This window comes from Anabas testudineus, chromosome 2 (genome assembly GCF_900324465.2).
Source record: "Anabas testudineus chromosome 2, fAnaTes1.2, whole genome shotgun sequence".
NCBI lineage: Eukaryota > Metazoa > Chordata > Actinopteri > Anabantiformes > Anabantidae > Anabas > Anabas testudineus.
In genome coordinates, this window is record NC_046611.1 from 19,350,011 (window position 1) to 19,366,053 (window position 16,043).

General features: G+C 41.2%; 1 protein-coding gene and 1 long non-coding RNA gene across 7 annotated transcripts in view; one reads left to right on the top strand and one right to left on the bottom strand.

The window, feature by feature from the left end:
* The window catches only part of LOC113163140 (rho GTPase-activating protein 21), an 89,448-nt gene that overhangs the window by 13,954 nt on the left and 59,451 nt on the right, over positions 1 to 16,043 (bottom strand). For 3 of the 6 annotated variants that reach the window (XM_026361501.2, XM_026361499.2, XM_026361497.2), the window contains 5 exons: positions 9,159 to 9,251; positions 8,190 to 8,268; positions 7,234 to 7,288; positions 4,782 to 4,805; positions 1,431 to 3,417 (listed from right to left, as the gene is read on the bottom strand). In XM_026361501.2, the coding sequence (XP_026217286.1) occupies positions 1,431 to 3,417; positions 4,782 to 4,805; positions 7,234 to 7,288; positions 8,190 to 8,268; positions 9,159 to 9,251 (2,238 nt within the window). Of the gene's footprint in view, positions 1 to 1,430; positions 3,418 to 4,058; positions 4,417 to 4,781; positions 4,806 to 7,233; positions 7,289 to 8,189; positions 8,269 to 8,396; positions 8,949 to 9,158; positions 9,252 to 16,043 lie in introns of those variants that run through there. The other 3 variants (XM_026361502.1, XM_026361500.2, XM_026361503.1) reach the window with 3 other exon arrangements.
* Positions 468 to 9,257, top strand: LOC113163143. The gene is made up of 3 exons (XR_003298877.1): positions 468 to 583; positions 8,990 to 9,048; positions 9,167 to 9,257. It is a non-coding gene; the product is annotated as an uncharacterized LOC113163143 (long non-coding RNA).

Consider the following 16,043-nt stretch of genomic DNA (forward strand, 5'->3'; position numbering starts at 1 on the left):
CAGGAATTCTCTTGTTTGTCTGTTATGTCACAGTCCATTAGGATGATGCTGTTGCTGCACAACACTGGATGAAATATGAGATATTTTAGACAGTCAGTGGGGGTTGTATTAAGTTGGAGAGCAGCTCAGTGTGTGTGTGTTGTGTATGTGTATGTGTATGTTTCTGCGGGTCCAATGGTTGGTTTGAATAAGTCATGGCTGCCCGCAGTACAGTGTCAAACCCCTGACACAATGTCATATTGTGGTAAATAAAATGTCACAAAGACCTAATTTCTACAAAGCTACACTCACATGTTCTGGCTGTCACTTGTGTAACGAACTATATCTTTGATGACACCAGCATCATTCACAGTAAACACAAAAATAACATGAGCCTTGTTTTTCATTCAAGCACTATTAATACAGAAACAACAATCCTCGGGAATTTCCCTATCATTATTTCTGATGATACACAGCATATCCATAATAACATTTGGATACATTTCCTTGTCTTACGATAAGTAAGACAACAATCGACAGGCTTACGCTTGATTTTCAAGTGTTTTGGCAGTTGAACTTTAATGCACCAGCGCCTCCAGCAAAGGTAACTTGGGGTTGTTTTTTGTAATTTGTTTCTGGATTCCAGTGTCGCTAAAATCTTAAGTTGTTTAAATCGATGCCCACTTGCCATATTCAGTACAAATATAATATATACATACAACTGGATATATTTTAATTTTTTAATCCTAGTACTATGATACCTGTGTTTCTATATATACATACTTTTCAGTATTTTACTTTGAGGAACATACACATAGGTGACAAATGAAAGTAAGAACCAACATGAAGTAAGTTGTTTGGTGTTTTGTATGATAGTGGTGGAGGGCGATCTATAACATGTCTCCCAGCAGGACAGCTGGGTTGACATCTGATGACTGCATAGGCCTTAGCATATGATTCACATTAGGGATTGGGGGCACTGTCATCCTGGGATTGTCCATTTCCATCAGGATAGAACAGTTTCATCATTGGAAGGTGAAATCGATTTATTTGAGAGTACAAGTAGACCCAAAACATACCAGCACCTGTGTGGAAGCATCTGCATTTATGTTTTTCCACTAATTTATTCAGATTATTCCTCTGTCACCCATTTGTACAGTACAGAATGTTTTTCTACAGAAACTCTTAACAGTACATTGTTATTGTATTTGCATAAGTATCTGATAAGGACATTCCCTAAATGAAATGCAATCCAAAATTTGCTTCTGTACATATACATTTCCTCATTCTCAATCAGATCAGGAAGTATTAAAATTAATATAGCTAAACAAGATTACGAATCTGGGTGGGCAAGTTACTATATTTAGTCTCTTCACAAAAAAAGAGTATCAAAGTTCAAAGCTCAACATAACTAACTAACTAACTTGAAAAACAGATTAATGCAGACTTACCAATGAAGGGGATTGAATCCAGAGAATCGTCCAGGTTATTGGAGTCAGACCTTTGCCATGTGTCTCCCAGTCTCCTTAGATGCATCTCCCTGCAGCTATCACTGGACATCCAGCACATTGCTCCATCTGCAGAGCCTGCCTTCACAAGTGGTGGTGACTTATGAGTGACTACTCCCTTGTTGTCATTAACAGCCAGTACATAAGATGGGGGCCGAATGTGAGGGGGTGCAGAGTATTTGTCCCTTCTTAGAACCACAACTGTTGCATCTGGTCCTTCTACACCCTCTATAAAACTGCCATTGGTCCGTACAGTGGCACTGGCGGAAGTGGAGGTTTCTTTGACCTTTGTCTTTTGGGTCACAGCTCCATTAGTGGTGGAGGAACCAGATGAAGCAGGGACAGTTCTGCTTAGTAGTTCTCTCTGCATGGGAAGTTTAGAGGAGGTACCAGAGCACGAAGATGACCTGGCTGGTAACCCAGCCTCTGAACTGCTCTCCATTTTTAGACTGTCCGCCCTGCCCCTGAGCTGCAGGTGCAGGGGAGAGGGGTAGCCAAGATGGTTGCCCATGAGGGCAGGTCTTTGGTCTTTAGTGGAGGACAAGACAGGTGAAGGGTCTGAAATGGAGTTTTTGACAGGAAGACGTGAGGGTCTCATTATGAGACCATCTGTCCTTGATGGTAGTACAGAATCTGTTGTACCTCTACTAAACACAGAAACAGCTAAAGAGGAATTTGATAATCCACTTCCTTGCCCTTCATCTTCCTGCCTAGTGAGACTCCTGTTTAGATGAGGTAATGCTCTGAGGCCTGCTCCCTGCCTGCTAGCTCTAGCTTCCTCTCCCTGACACAGCAGCAGCCTATCATCCAACCCTGCCTTATCTCCGTAGAAAACCCCACTTGACTCTCCAACCTGCTGGCCCAGGTAGTCACAAGATCGTGCCCTTGGTTTGGGGACCCCTAAGGGGGAGGACAAAGGAAGTGCATCTTGGGAAACACTCCGAGGCCACTTCCTGGTTGGTATCGTCCTCTCTGCACCACATCCAAGCCTCTCCTGGGAGGCGCTACGCAATGGAGTTGTCACTGCAGTACCCTGAATACCTCCATCAACCCCTCGGTCATTGGATGTGCTTCTCCGTCTGACCTGGGAGGCAAGTGCCCCTCTTTGGTTGGTGTTAGGAGAAGTCAGTGTACATTGTTGGGTGTAGGCAGAATTAGAATTAGCAGCTGCACGCAAACTGTCCAAGCGCTCTTGTATGGTGCGGCAGCCATATGTGTGCAGCCTCTTTGCATCAATATAGTCCTTGTAGGTGGTATAGTTTCTCCAGTCAATGTTCTGGTGTGGGGAGGTGGAAGGGGCTTTGGAAGATGGTGAACAGTGGTTGGAGCTGGGTGAGATGGCAGCAGAGAATGTGTCTGGTGAGGCAACAGTGACAGGGGCCCGCACAAGTGGGGATAAGGTATCAGGATAGATTGCACCAGGTCTAGAAGTTGAAGGAGAGTAGAGTGGGGTTTCAGTGGGACGGGAATTCGAATACTTTAACTGCGCACCTCCAGGTACTGAGGGAATAAGTGGTCTGGGTTTAGCAGAGCTGGAATCTGCTGAAGGACCATACCGGTTCTCTTCTGTTCTGTGGCTGGGTCCACCCCGACCCCCCCGAGACCCACTGTCAACTGGATCAGAAGGCAGGGCCACAGTCCTCACATTCTCATTACAGACACACACCACTGTCTGAGACTTCTGCTGGTTTGCAGGAGACGGTGGAACAGGGATTTCCACTCGGTAACTGTTTTCAGTCGTCCCCCCTCGTCTTCCTGATCCCTGAGCTGGCCCTTTGGGGTTCTCTCCGACCGTGGCCGTGTCTGACTGGGCCATGCCCACAGCCTTAACTTCTATCCGAGGGTAGCATATGGGAGGGGGCTCTGGGATGTTCTGGGCATTTCCGCTGTATGCCTCATTTCCTTTGAGGTATGCATCCTGGGAATATGCCTGCAAGAGATTATAGGACAATATGTCACAGAGAGAACTGAGCACTAAAATAGATCATATTAAATCCCAGAAGAACATCACACCCAACCAATTGAGAGATACCTTAGAACAGTGAGAGCTGTAAACTGGTGGTGAAACTATTGAACTTCTGCAATAAAAAAAATCTATAAATCTCTAAAAATAACCAAAGACTATTATATTTAGGTCTAGCTCTGTCACTTAATTTCCTCAATTTCCTGAACTTTAAGACATCGTCTTCTATTAATCTACTTCTACGTATCACCAAAGACTACACATTCCTCTACCCTTACAGTTTGAATCTTTTATTCCTAAAAGTTTCAAACTGCAACATGGACAGACTGACAGACTTCAGTCTGTCTAAAGCAATAAAACAACAATGCTAAAGTAACTGCCCTCCATTACCAAACCTAATATAACTATCATTAACAGCTTCTTTAACTTTTCCTAGGAGATGGCAAACAAACTTTACAAAATGCTAAGATACAAATTACTGCCATAAAAAAGCAACAGATCAGGAAAAAGGGACAATCAGAATGCAAATAAGTAGAAAGTGGAAGCGGGAAAGTCTAATAAACACACAAAGCCAGAAGTGAGCATTAGTCTGGCAGGGGCTTACCCACCTTTGGTACCGGAGAGTGCGCTCTGAGGCATGAGGAGAGAGTGAATGGGGGTCTCCTCTGCCTGCCGTTGCCAGCTAATGCTACTTCTGTCAGCATTGCTCCACAGCCTTACTGTCACTGTAGCAACTAAGGTACTTCCCTTACTTAAAACTTGGAGAAAAAAATTTAAACTCCTCAGTCTCCAGTGAATTTATCACCACCGATAGCTTCGAAAAATCCTGGATGTATATTGAACATGCTAGACTTCCTCATCCTTTCAGGGCTCTTGAGAAAATAAAAGGGAGAGTGTGGTGTTGGACTTTAATCAATGCCACTCTACCTGAGGTGTCAGGTTACAATTACACTAAAAGCTACAGCAGCAGCGAGTCTGCTGTTTGGTGCCTCCCTCTGAGTTCATACACGCTTTGCAGTTTGCTAGAAACCAAATAGCACAAATAGAAAGTACAGCGCAAGTTTGAGGTCAGCTGATTTCAATGCGTTTCTTTTAACCAGTACATACATCTTTGTCTCAACCTGCTATTCAACAAACAAAAACTAATAATAACCTGCACATAACAATCCACATCATGTACAATGCAAATGAGGGGAAGTATATTTGGGGTTTTAGGGGGTTACCAACTTCAGCATGTGCAAGTACAAGCTTCAACATAGTACAACAAACATTGACTAATCTGGAAAGAGAACATAAAGGAAAGTGAGTAGTTAGTGTAGTTCCCCTCTTACCAGAGCAGTGATGTCCCTGGAAAACTGCAGCCCACGGTTAGACAAGGCAAGCAAAGAGGAAAAAGGAATAAAGAGAAGTAAACAGGTGAGCATGAAGACATAAGATCAGCGATGGAGGTAAGGAAGGCAACAGCACAGGCTAAAAGTGTATCCTACTGTGGGAACGCTGAGTAGAAGCATCATAGTCAGAGTCAAAGTGGAAGAATAAGAAGAAAAACAGAGAAGAATGTCTGCAGTGTTGGCGTCTGTGATGTAGTTGAGTTGCAGTTCATTCCCATTATTTCCTCTTCTTAGCCCACTGCTTCCTCTACCCACAGCACAGCTGCTGTCAGAACACATTGTATGCACAAATGTATTGTAACACAAATGTATTCTACTCTCTTTCTCGCTCTCTCAACATACTCAGCATTTCTTTCCTCCCTATGCTTTGTCACTCTCACCTGCTCACTGCGGTTTCCTCACCTCCCACTTTCTGGTTTCTCAAGGATTTCAGTGGCACTAGTGCTACAAATACTCTACACTTGCTTCTTCTCGCCTCTCTGACAGCCTCCTGGTCATCTGTTAGATGCTGCTCTATCATATGTTCACTTTTGGATGAGCATAACCACATGCTTGCCTGATCTGCACTAGTTTCCTCCCTCAACCACGTCTGTAAACAGTCTACTGTGAGGAGTCAGCTGACTGCAGCTGCACTCCCTGTGGTAGTGAGTGGGCTCAATGTCTCCCAAAACACCAAAACAGGAACACATTTTAAAAACAGACATTTACTGACACTTAGGTTTGTTCATATGCCAATGTGGGCCTCCATTCATCTGACGAATCTCATTAGTAGTAATATTATTATTACGGTAATAATTTGATTTAACCTCAGTGAAGAATTTTCAGTACAGTGACTGAAACAGTACAAAAGTGCTCTGTAATCCAGTATCGACAGGATAAAAAGGTCACACAGAGCAGTCAAAGGCTTTTATTGATGGATTAAGTAGGTGTTCCGACAGTTTACAAGTATGAGTTCATTGTGATTCACCTACACGTCTAGTATCTAATGTAATAAGTGAAATTCTGGGATGTAAGAGAATGAGATTTAATATAAGGTAAAACTCACTTTTATCTTTATCATTATTATTATTATTCTATTTAATGAAAGTCAGATCCTAAACAACTATGAATGAAAAACAAATTCCATGCTGGCACATTAAACCCTGAATTAAATTTTGACTCATGTTTGCTGGCAGAGTGCTCCGTTTGAATCTCCCAGCCTTGTGAGAGCTCAGACTCATTCCAAAATGCCAAAAGCAAGTTTTTGTGGGTTTTGGTGAGCTGCAGTCGAGCTAATGTGCTATGTGTGGAATTTAGCAACACAGTGGTATCTGACTCAATTCTCAGCTCAAACATAACAAAAAAAAAAATTTCCCAAACAGAGGTGAATAACAAGTGGCGACTGGTTCGACGTAGCCTGGTGCTGTTTTATCGTCTGCCTGGCTTTAGACCCTGACTGATGGCGTGGGCTGAAGGTTTGCATCAGTGAGCTCATCAGCGCGATGGGAAAGGGGGGTGTGCAGTTGTAGCATGAAGTTTGGGTCTGTGCCTCCTGTTATTAACTGCTTTTAACTGCACATTTAGGTTCACGGTATTGGAAAGTAGCCCACAGGAGGCAATCAATAACAACTTTTATGAAGATGTTTAGAAACAGAGCAGCAGAATGAGCGAGTGGTTAGAAAGAGTCAGTCTGTTTCCTCACTACACAAAAACAAGAATGCTCCAGATCAATAATGTTACTGCACGGATTAATCCTGTGACCATGAGGCCAAATAGTAACCGCTTTTGATTGTGTGTTTGTGACTAAATAATCACTCAAAGGTTCCCACAGTCATGCCTGGTAGTCAAACTCCAATGAAATGTTTATGACTCACAAGCTTGCATCCATTAGAAGCTAAACTGCAAAGGTATATATGACTTCTCTCCATCTTTAGCGTCGTTAGCAAGTCAGACGATGGGCATCACTTCAGAGCAGGGCTGAGCTAAAAACAGTAGTTGCTTATTCTGAAAATTAGATTTCTTCCTTTTCTCTTACAGAGTAAGATAAAGTGGTTAATATCAATGTCACTGCATTCAGCATGTCTCTGGCATGTCTTTTAGACTTAGATTATAGACACATATCATGGCTCCATTCAAACTTTATGAAAACTGATCATAAACACGCTGTGTCTACTACAGAAATAGAAGTATAAGAGTGACAACTTGTGGTTTTAGCGAAAGTCATATGCTGAAGTCTTTGTAGGTGAACAGAGCCTGTATGCAGCAAATGCCCAGCTTGAAAAGGACCAACCTGGATAAATCACCTAATCTAAAAAAGGACATTGCACCAGCATTAAAACTGCAAAAAGTGTCTTTACATGTTTATTGTTGACTTAGAGTACTTGTGATATTTACTGAATTAATGAGTGCTTACCAGCTGCAGAATGTCTTCATCCTTTGGCATCACACAGAGTTCCAGTGAGGCATCACTGATGGATGCAAGGGTTTGGAGGATGAGAGAGAACGAGAGTGAGAGTGAAAGTGAGAGGCCGAGTCAAAGAGAGAAACTGTTACAACACTTGGATCAAATTATGGAAAGCAACAACACTTTTCAAGACAAACATGCTCTGCTTGTAAAATAGAGCCTTCAATAGCTACAGTTTAATGGGGTGTGAATGAACGTTACATGTGTGCCTGTCAGTGATAAGGAAACAGTTCTCTGTGGAAAGCTGAATGAACTGGAAAACTTTTTTTTTTTTTTCCTACAAAGTTTCCCAATGACTGTCTCATGCAGCAAAGTGTTTGTTGGCAGTGAAGAGGTCAGATTTTCGGTACCATAAGGTAAATCAGCTCTTTCATTTTGTGCATATTTCATCAAAACAATGGCAGGATTAACCTCCAAGAGGGGGTCCGAGGCTAAAATGACTTTTTGACCCCTGTATATAATTGGCACAATTTACTTTCCATGGCATCCAGAACCCTTACAACACTACAAATTAAATGGCTGTCTGACAGCAAATCTGGTAAATGATTAGTAATTTAAGTGATTTAACTGATTTGGGGATTTTTTTGACTGTTGGTTAAGTTAAAACAATCAATCTGTACCTAAATTATGTTGGGAACTTCTCCCAATTTTCTAACACTTTATGCACACAAACATTAACGACTTCAAAATAACTGGTTAGTTGTGAAATATTAATACCTTACACAAGGTTTTCTTTCTGGCCTTAAGATGGATGATGGTGATACCATGTTAGATCATATTGTATTTTGCTGGTGCAAATTTCTAAGACAATTTTCATTAATCAGATTATGTCGATCTGTAATATGGAGTAAACCTGATTTTGGTGATCCAGCCTCAATTAAAACGTACATTGATTGCGACCTTACCTGTTCTGGATCAAGGCTATGACTTGCGAGTAGGTCTTCCCAATGATGCTCTCCCCATTCACCTTCACTATCCGATCCCCTGGACAGAATTAAATAATAAATTATAAGCCTGCTGTTTCCCACTAACAGCAAACAAATACATGCTGCAGTAGTGGCTCTGTGAACCGAGTTGTTCAGAAAAATAATCCAGTCAATACGATTACTGACAGAAGAAACCACTCCGGAGTAACTCCATCCATCACAAACACACATCTGTGTTTAGATCAAAGCAGTCCTGATACTTGTTTATTTAAAGGACCCGAACGTTAGGAGCCAAGTCCATTCGACTTTTCTAAAGATGGCCATCTTACAGGAAGAGAGAGACGATGTGAGTTTAGGAGAGAAACTAGATAATTGTGGGAAAACAGTTCACTCCCCCGTCCTGGGAGGAGGAGAAGAGGATGAATAGATAAAAGCAGACCACTTCGAGGGCCTGTCTAGGCCACTTAACATTTCCTGTAATACAGAGTGCTAACCTGGCAATAATGGTGACAGGACATAGCACAAAGCTTTAGCTGTCACCTCTGTTCCAGGAAAATTAAGATTAAGAAGGTGATTCATTTTTTCAACAGAAGGGAGGTTGTTGGGGTGTTTTTATCCCTTAGTATCATAGTGTAAATGATTCACAGATTAGTATTAGCAGAAACAAAGAGGTCGACATTGAGAAAGGCTGGAATAACAGTGTCTATACTACACTTTATTCAACCTCCCACAAAGGGGCCATCTGTTATTTTGTAACTCTTATCTGTTTTACCTGGCAGGTGACAAGGAAGTGGAATTACACACGTGAAGAAATCTTGGCATCAATCAGTGCTTTGAGGTCAGATGCAAGGCAGGCAGAGTTAATCATAATATCTGCTGGTTATGACAAAACTTCCTCAGAGACTCTGTATGCGTGTTATATGTGTGTGTGTGCTTGTTCGTGTGTACCTGTGCAGAGTCCAGCTCCGTGGGCGGGGCCTCCTTCCTTCACTTGCTTGACGAAAATGGTGTCCATTGGCTCCAAACGGTTTCGCTGTCTCCCTGGCAACGAGAGAGAGCACACGCACCAAGGCGATTGGTTTCAAAGTGAGGAAGAGCAGCAGTGGAGTCAGAAGTAGGCCATGTTGCACTAGAACCGAGAATTCAGCTGCAGCAACTCTACTCACTACTTAGAGAGGTGGATATAAATGAAGTGGACAAAATAACAGAAACACCTGTCAGTATAATGCAATAAAATAAAATAAAAAACACAAAATATATCTTGTAAAATGACCACACAGCTGTTTCTCTAAAACAGTTAAAACCAACTTGGTCTTGGTGAAGGGAGGATTTACAAACACCACAAGTACAGAAGAAGATATAAAAGTAAAATTAAAAAAAAAAAAACACCTATAAAAACCTTTATCAAAAACCAATAAATCTGATGTGAATCAAACATCTGTGATTTACAAGTTATGACGGAAAACCCAGACTCCAACATATAGTACTGTGTTTTTAGGCTGTTTGAGTTTGTACAGTTCTCAGACTGGGATGTGGCTTATGGGGAAACTACCCTATGTCTATGGTTTGCTGATTATCAATGAATCAATTCACTATTCAAGTTATTACATTCAAATTAATGTTATTCACATTTAAAGTATTAACATTTATTTTCACATCGCATTCCTTTATAATGGTTCTTTGGTTACCAGCTTGTACAAATGGAAAAGGACACAGAGTTTTAATGTTTTTTCTGCAATTTGATCTTTAAATGCTCTCAAAGAAAACTAAGCTAAATTAGCTGCATCAGTGTTCTTCTCATCATATTACATCACATATCTGTCCCCTTGAAACATCCATCCACGAATTCTACTCTGCTGCCGAAAGCACCGTAGGGGAGTTTGTCACAGATGAGATAGTAATCCCTGTTTTAACGAGGAGCTCAGAAACCTAGCTAATTAAGGCAGTATGTAAATTCACTAATATCATTTTTACCATTTTTGTATGATACTGTATGTGTTTACAAAAAAAGGTGCCGTATTTTGTTGCTGTGTGTTTCTGTATTCAAAAAGGATGACTGATTGGGATTTTGACTCTGATTAAAGAAGCTAAATCGTCTTTCCTCGAGCCATAAGCCATAACCTCAGTTGGCCCTGGCTGCCTTTAAGAGCCCACATGCTTTTAGCAAGCGCATCATCAGAACATCCAACTGTTCTTTCCTCAGGCAGCGCTGACTTAATACGCACGCTCTTTTCATGAATGCCCTGCTTTATGTTCACACAACAACACATACACATGCATTTGTGACCTGGAGCTGCTCAATCGGTGTTCTGTACGGTACTGAACAGCTGGACCTGAGCAGATGTGGGTTGTGTTGCTGAGGAGTAACTTTAAACGTGAGGAGGTTCTTTGAATAATCAGAAATCCCAATTAGTAGTTTCTGTTTGCAGGACACATGCCACCATTTTCACTATGGGGTGCTGTGACATAAACTTTACCCTAGAAGTCCTTTTTCAGTTTCTGATGATGATTCATGTTCAGTGCTTTTACTAAAGCACTCTGCTACCTCCCTCTTGTGATTGAACATGCCACTGCATTTTTTCTTTTACAGATTGTATGTATGATAACAGCCACACTGACAAAGGAAGTTTTAAAGATGGCTGAGATGTTGACAACAGATGTAGTTTTTCTTTAGGACCAGTAGAAGGCAGTAAAGCACTTCACAAGTCATCTCTTCTGTCTTGCTGAGGAACAGTCTTAAGATTGGCAGCAATATATTTCCAGGGGAGTTATGATTTTACTGGACCTGAAGGATGATCACATGACAAAATCTAGACTTAAGTAGCATAAGTGTAAAAATGTGGCTCTGTTACAGGACCACACAGAGCAGGCTGTAGCATTTACATGTACTGACAGGATTTTTGAAACGACTGACCCATGCTAGAGGTGCAGATGTCAATAAATACTCCTCTTACTCCACCTGTGTGTATGCGCATGTGTGTACACAACACAAATTCCCAATCCCAAGCCAGTATCACTGAGCTCCAACTCCGCAGCACAAATTGGATTCAGGAAGTTTCCATGCCCTGCAGCTGGATGAACAGGATTAAATGTGAAAATCTAAAGCTGTGGATATTTTTAATGCTCCCAAATAAACTACTGCATGGATTAATGAAAAACATCAGCCAGCTTCAAAATGATTTTGACTGTTCCAAAGCACAGAATACGTGCTAAACAACCACAGCTACTCTTGGATGGTCCGACAAACACTTTGCTAGTGGGCAAAATAATTAATACTCCACCTACTACAACATTTTACACTACAGTGGGCAGATGTGGGCTTGGAACAAATCTTGGCCTAAAGGGTTATCTACATAATCACAGAAACTCCAGCAGATGGTGGAGTTTGCCACATTAACACCAATCAATACAGAGTTATGTAACCTAGCACTAAAGTAAACTGCCAATACAGGTAATTTCCTATTCTGTTTCAGCTTTACTGAAATCATTAGCATGTTTTTAAATATAATTGATTCATTTTGTATTGATTAAACAAATAATAGTTTAAGGTCTGCCTAAAATCACAAGCAATCTGTCAAAACCTTTAATTACCAACATTACCACAATTTCCAAAACACAATTTTGACACAACCCCGTCAATTTTAAGAATGTGGAGAAACAGGAAAGCAGAAAACCTCTCTATGTGAACCATAACACACAAAATATGCAAAATATGGTGTTTTGCTTCTTCACTGTAGATTTTATACAACTCTCTGTGGTCCAGCCTAACAGTTCACTGTCAGCAGACTTCTGCTGGAGTGGCTGAGAGTCAGCGCTGCTCTCTGGCCTCAACCAGCCTTGGTTTGGCTGCCGTCCCTGGCTGCACAGCTGGGCTCGGTTGTGTGGGCCAGCTCCCTGCTCTCCTGTTGTTTTGGGTTAGATAATGTTATTCTACAGAGGGCTGGGCCCGCTGCCCACTCATTGCATTAACCCCTTAGCGGAATATCTGTGTCCAACTCGCTTTTCTTCATCGTCTGTGTCACTCTCACATTTACAAACACCACACCCGCACACAAATGCACTGTTATTCGAAAACCTATGCAGATGTGTTCTTGACTTTAATACTGAGATGAAAAGGTGTTTTTCTCAAACTTTCCCAACACTTCAAACACCGAGCAGGCGGTGGACTGTGTGTGTTTAGATGGCTATCTATGTCAGGTCTCTTCCAGCAGAGAAATATTATAATGGGAGGCACATGATCCTGGCACAGTAAGGTCTCCCCATAGTGTGGAAATTTCAAAGCACAAATACACTTCTAAATCTATAAACGACAAGTTCCTTCAAAGGCCCAGGGTCAAACTTTTTCTCAAAGAAACTGCACTGAAGAAAAAGTCATCATGAAAAGAAATACTGTAATTCCATCTGTGCCTCTTCCATTCCCATGAATTCTGTGTGCAAACTAGTCCAAACACAACTCCACAATAAAAAGCTTAATGCTGCTAAAACACCTGCATACCTCTATGCTGACCTCTTTAACAAACTTAACAAACCTGGATCCTTTCATACCATGTCAGCAGACTTTCTTGAATGATGAAACAACATTGTAAGTGCCAGTCTCAGATCAACAGGTCTCATTTCATTAATTGCTGGTCTCTGTACATGGCAACAGTGTTATGTCAGAAACGTCAGCACACACTGGGGAAGGGTTTGTCTTACAAGCCCCTTTCATTCAAGAAAACAGGGACGTAGTGTGGCTGATACTGTAGAATTTGAGGCCAGTACTACAACTGATATTGGAAAGACAAGTATAAATAGAGCTGTAGTATAAATAATCATTTAAATTTACATTTACATTTTATTTGGCAGATGCTTTCATCCAAAGCAACTTACAAGTCAGGTACAAAGCGAGACAACATCTGAGCCAAGGAAAAGCACTTCAAAGTAAAGTGCTCTAGGAAGAGCTGTTTCAGTTTCATGGGGTATAAGTGCATTTTTTTTGTTTTTTAAATAAAGGTTTTAAGTGGAGAGAAAGGTTGGGAAGAGTGCAGTTTTCAGCAAGTTTTAGAAAATTGAGAGTGAGGCTGCTGAGCGTGCCGAACTGGGCAGGTTGTTCCACCATTGTGAGACCACTGAGTTGAACAGTTTAGCATGGGATCTTTTCAGGTGAGGTGAGAGAACCACAGTACGTCGTTCACTAACAGAGTTCAAGTAGAGCAGTGCAGTTGAGTTGACCACTTTGTAGGCAACGGTCAGGGCTTTGAACCTGATGCAGGCCGCTTCAGGAAGCCAGTACAGCTGGCTCAAATGTTGCCGACGGGGATTCAACGAGTGCCAGCAGAGTGGGACACACTGCAAAATCTAGAGCAACAGACATTGACTGATGGCCCGACATTGGCCAACAGTTGACACCATAATTACAAATCTGACATCCTGGATTTTTGTTTCTTTTAATCAGCTGGCTGACACTCACTGTCACTAGTATACCTATGATAAGGTATTAAGTATTATTATACACAGAACAGTTCAACAGCAGCACAAACTACATCCTCTAAAATGATCTCACAGCTGAATCAACCTCTCTATGAAACCTTTTTAACAAAACCTGCACATTATCACCTTCACAAAGGAGCACTCACTGTATATGCTGTATTAGAAATGTGTTTTATCTAGTTGTACTTAATCAAGTGGCCACTTAGTGTGTGTTTACATGTAACACACTGCTGGGTGAAATTCCTGGAGAGCTGGGCTCATTTCCAAATAAGTCTCTTCTATGTTCTATGACTGTAACATTTCTAACCATGGGGAGACATACCGATGTAGAAACACATGCTTGAGACCACTGCTATATCTGTCCACTGAGGATTACGGCAACAACACAGTTTTACTCTCAAACACACATTAAAACAGACACAACACACACACACACACACACCTGTTGTTTTTTCCACCACAGACAAGAAAATGGTAGAGTACTTTCCATCACTTTTTTAGGAAATCCAAATACCATAACCCACCCAGCAGAAAGAGGATATGTACTGACATTACTCTGACCACACAGCAAAGAACAAAAAAAAATTGATGTTTTGTTTTCTCTCTGTAAAACAAGTCAAACTATCCACCAAGGGAGTTGAGGTTCAAGTGAGGGAACAAGTGACAAACATCTGGAGACAGATTTTTGCTTTAAATACCACCTTGCTTCCAAAAACCTGTTGAATGAGCCAAGTGGCTGTGAAACTATTTAAAGAGTGTTGAGGGTAGTTTCTGATTTTTCGGAACTTTCCAAAAACAAAAACACAAGGGCAAAAGTGTGGAGCATTAAATGGATGGCGTGTTTATCTGCTCTAACATCAGCTGCAATCATTAGCATGTTTGTGGGGTTAACACACAATGAAACAAACACAGTCTGATACGACATTTTTCCATAATATACCTATAAAACTAGCACTAACTAGCTGTACAGTGCTACTTGTAATGTAGCCTGGAAGATGAGCAACAACCTGAGTGGAAGCAAAATGGGGATCTTTCATAAACAGCAACAATCAGGTGAGGATGCTCACTTTTAGCTTGCAAGATGCAGCTTTAGCAGCAGACTGTCAAGTATGAAGTTTATATTAAAACCTCTTTAACAAGAATTTTACTTCAAAATGTCAACAAGTAAACAGAAAACATTTCTAAAACGAGTCACAGACTGTGTTTTCACCAAACTAATCAGGCTAAAGTTAGCTCAATTGATCAACATATAGCTGATAAAATCAACATTACATTCACAGTTGCTACCAAGAAACCTGCTTTGAAAGTTAGAAATCATTTTGGGTGGTAACTATCCTAATCATTATCACTGACTGCATTTGCAAAATCACAAATTGTTAAATCATAGACATAGCCCTTTATTTAATGGATGCATATGAGAGTGGAATTTATCTAATGATCTGCAAAAAGTCAATTAACATATATCCCACAGCTAAACAATATTGCTTTAAGAAGTCACAAGTTGTAGTGGGCAGTTGGAAAACTGATGGAAACAAAAACCGAGTGGGAGAAAAGAACAGAATTGGACTTTGGGTTTGTTGAAGAAGGTGGGGCACTGAGAAACCCACTGGAGAATACTGGGGAATTCTATCTGCTCCCTCTACAGACTTTATGGGAACAAACCAAAATCTGACAAAAAAAAAAAAAAAAAAGGGGGAAATAAAGCTGGTATCTGAGGAAGAAAAGTGTTTCACATTGAACGAAAAACAAATATTTGAACAGATGGAGAAACTTTTATGTTGCTTGTCTTACTGTGCTGAGTTACCACAGATTTATAAGCACAGCACAAAACGCCTCATTTGGATGTTACCCTTCAACCACTTGCTAAAATACACAGTTGAAGAGAAAGACATACAGGAAGGGAAGAGATGGAGACAGAAAGAGGGAGGGAAGAGGAGAGGAAGTGAGATAGAAAGGAAGATTTGGGATAACGTCTGCTTGGTATGTACACAAGCACTGTGAAAGGAAATAAACAGATTTATACTTGAGACGCACATAAAGTACGGCGTTTCATTCCTGCGCCCTTGTTTCCACTATGCATGTACATACGGTATATCAGTGTTTACATTTGTTTATCTGGTTATTTAGTCGGTGTGTGTGGGTCTGTCTGCGTGTGTGTTTTCTAAAGGTTTGAAGTATTTCCAGCGGCAACACCCAGCTAGTCAACACGCGGTCAGCTCTCTCTCTCTCCAAACACCAACAGCCTCATCACACACTGGCCAGGAATCAAGAAAATAAACCTCATTGCAGCGCTGGGGCCGGGAGGCTGCAGCAAACATCACAGACCTGACTCGGCCACAGAAACCCAAAGAAAGCTGCAGAATG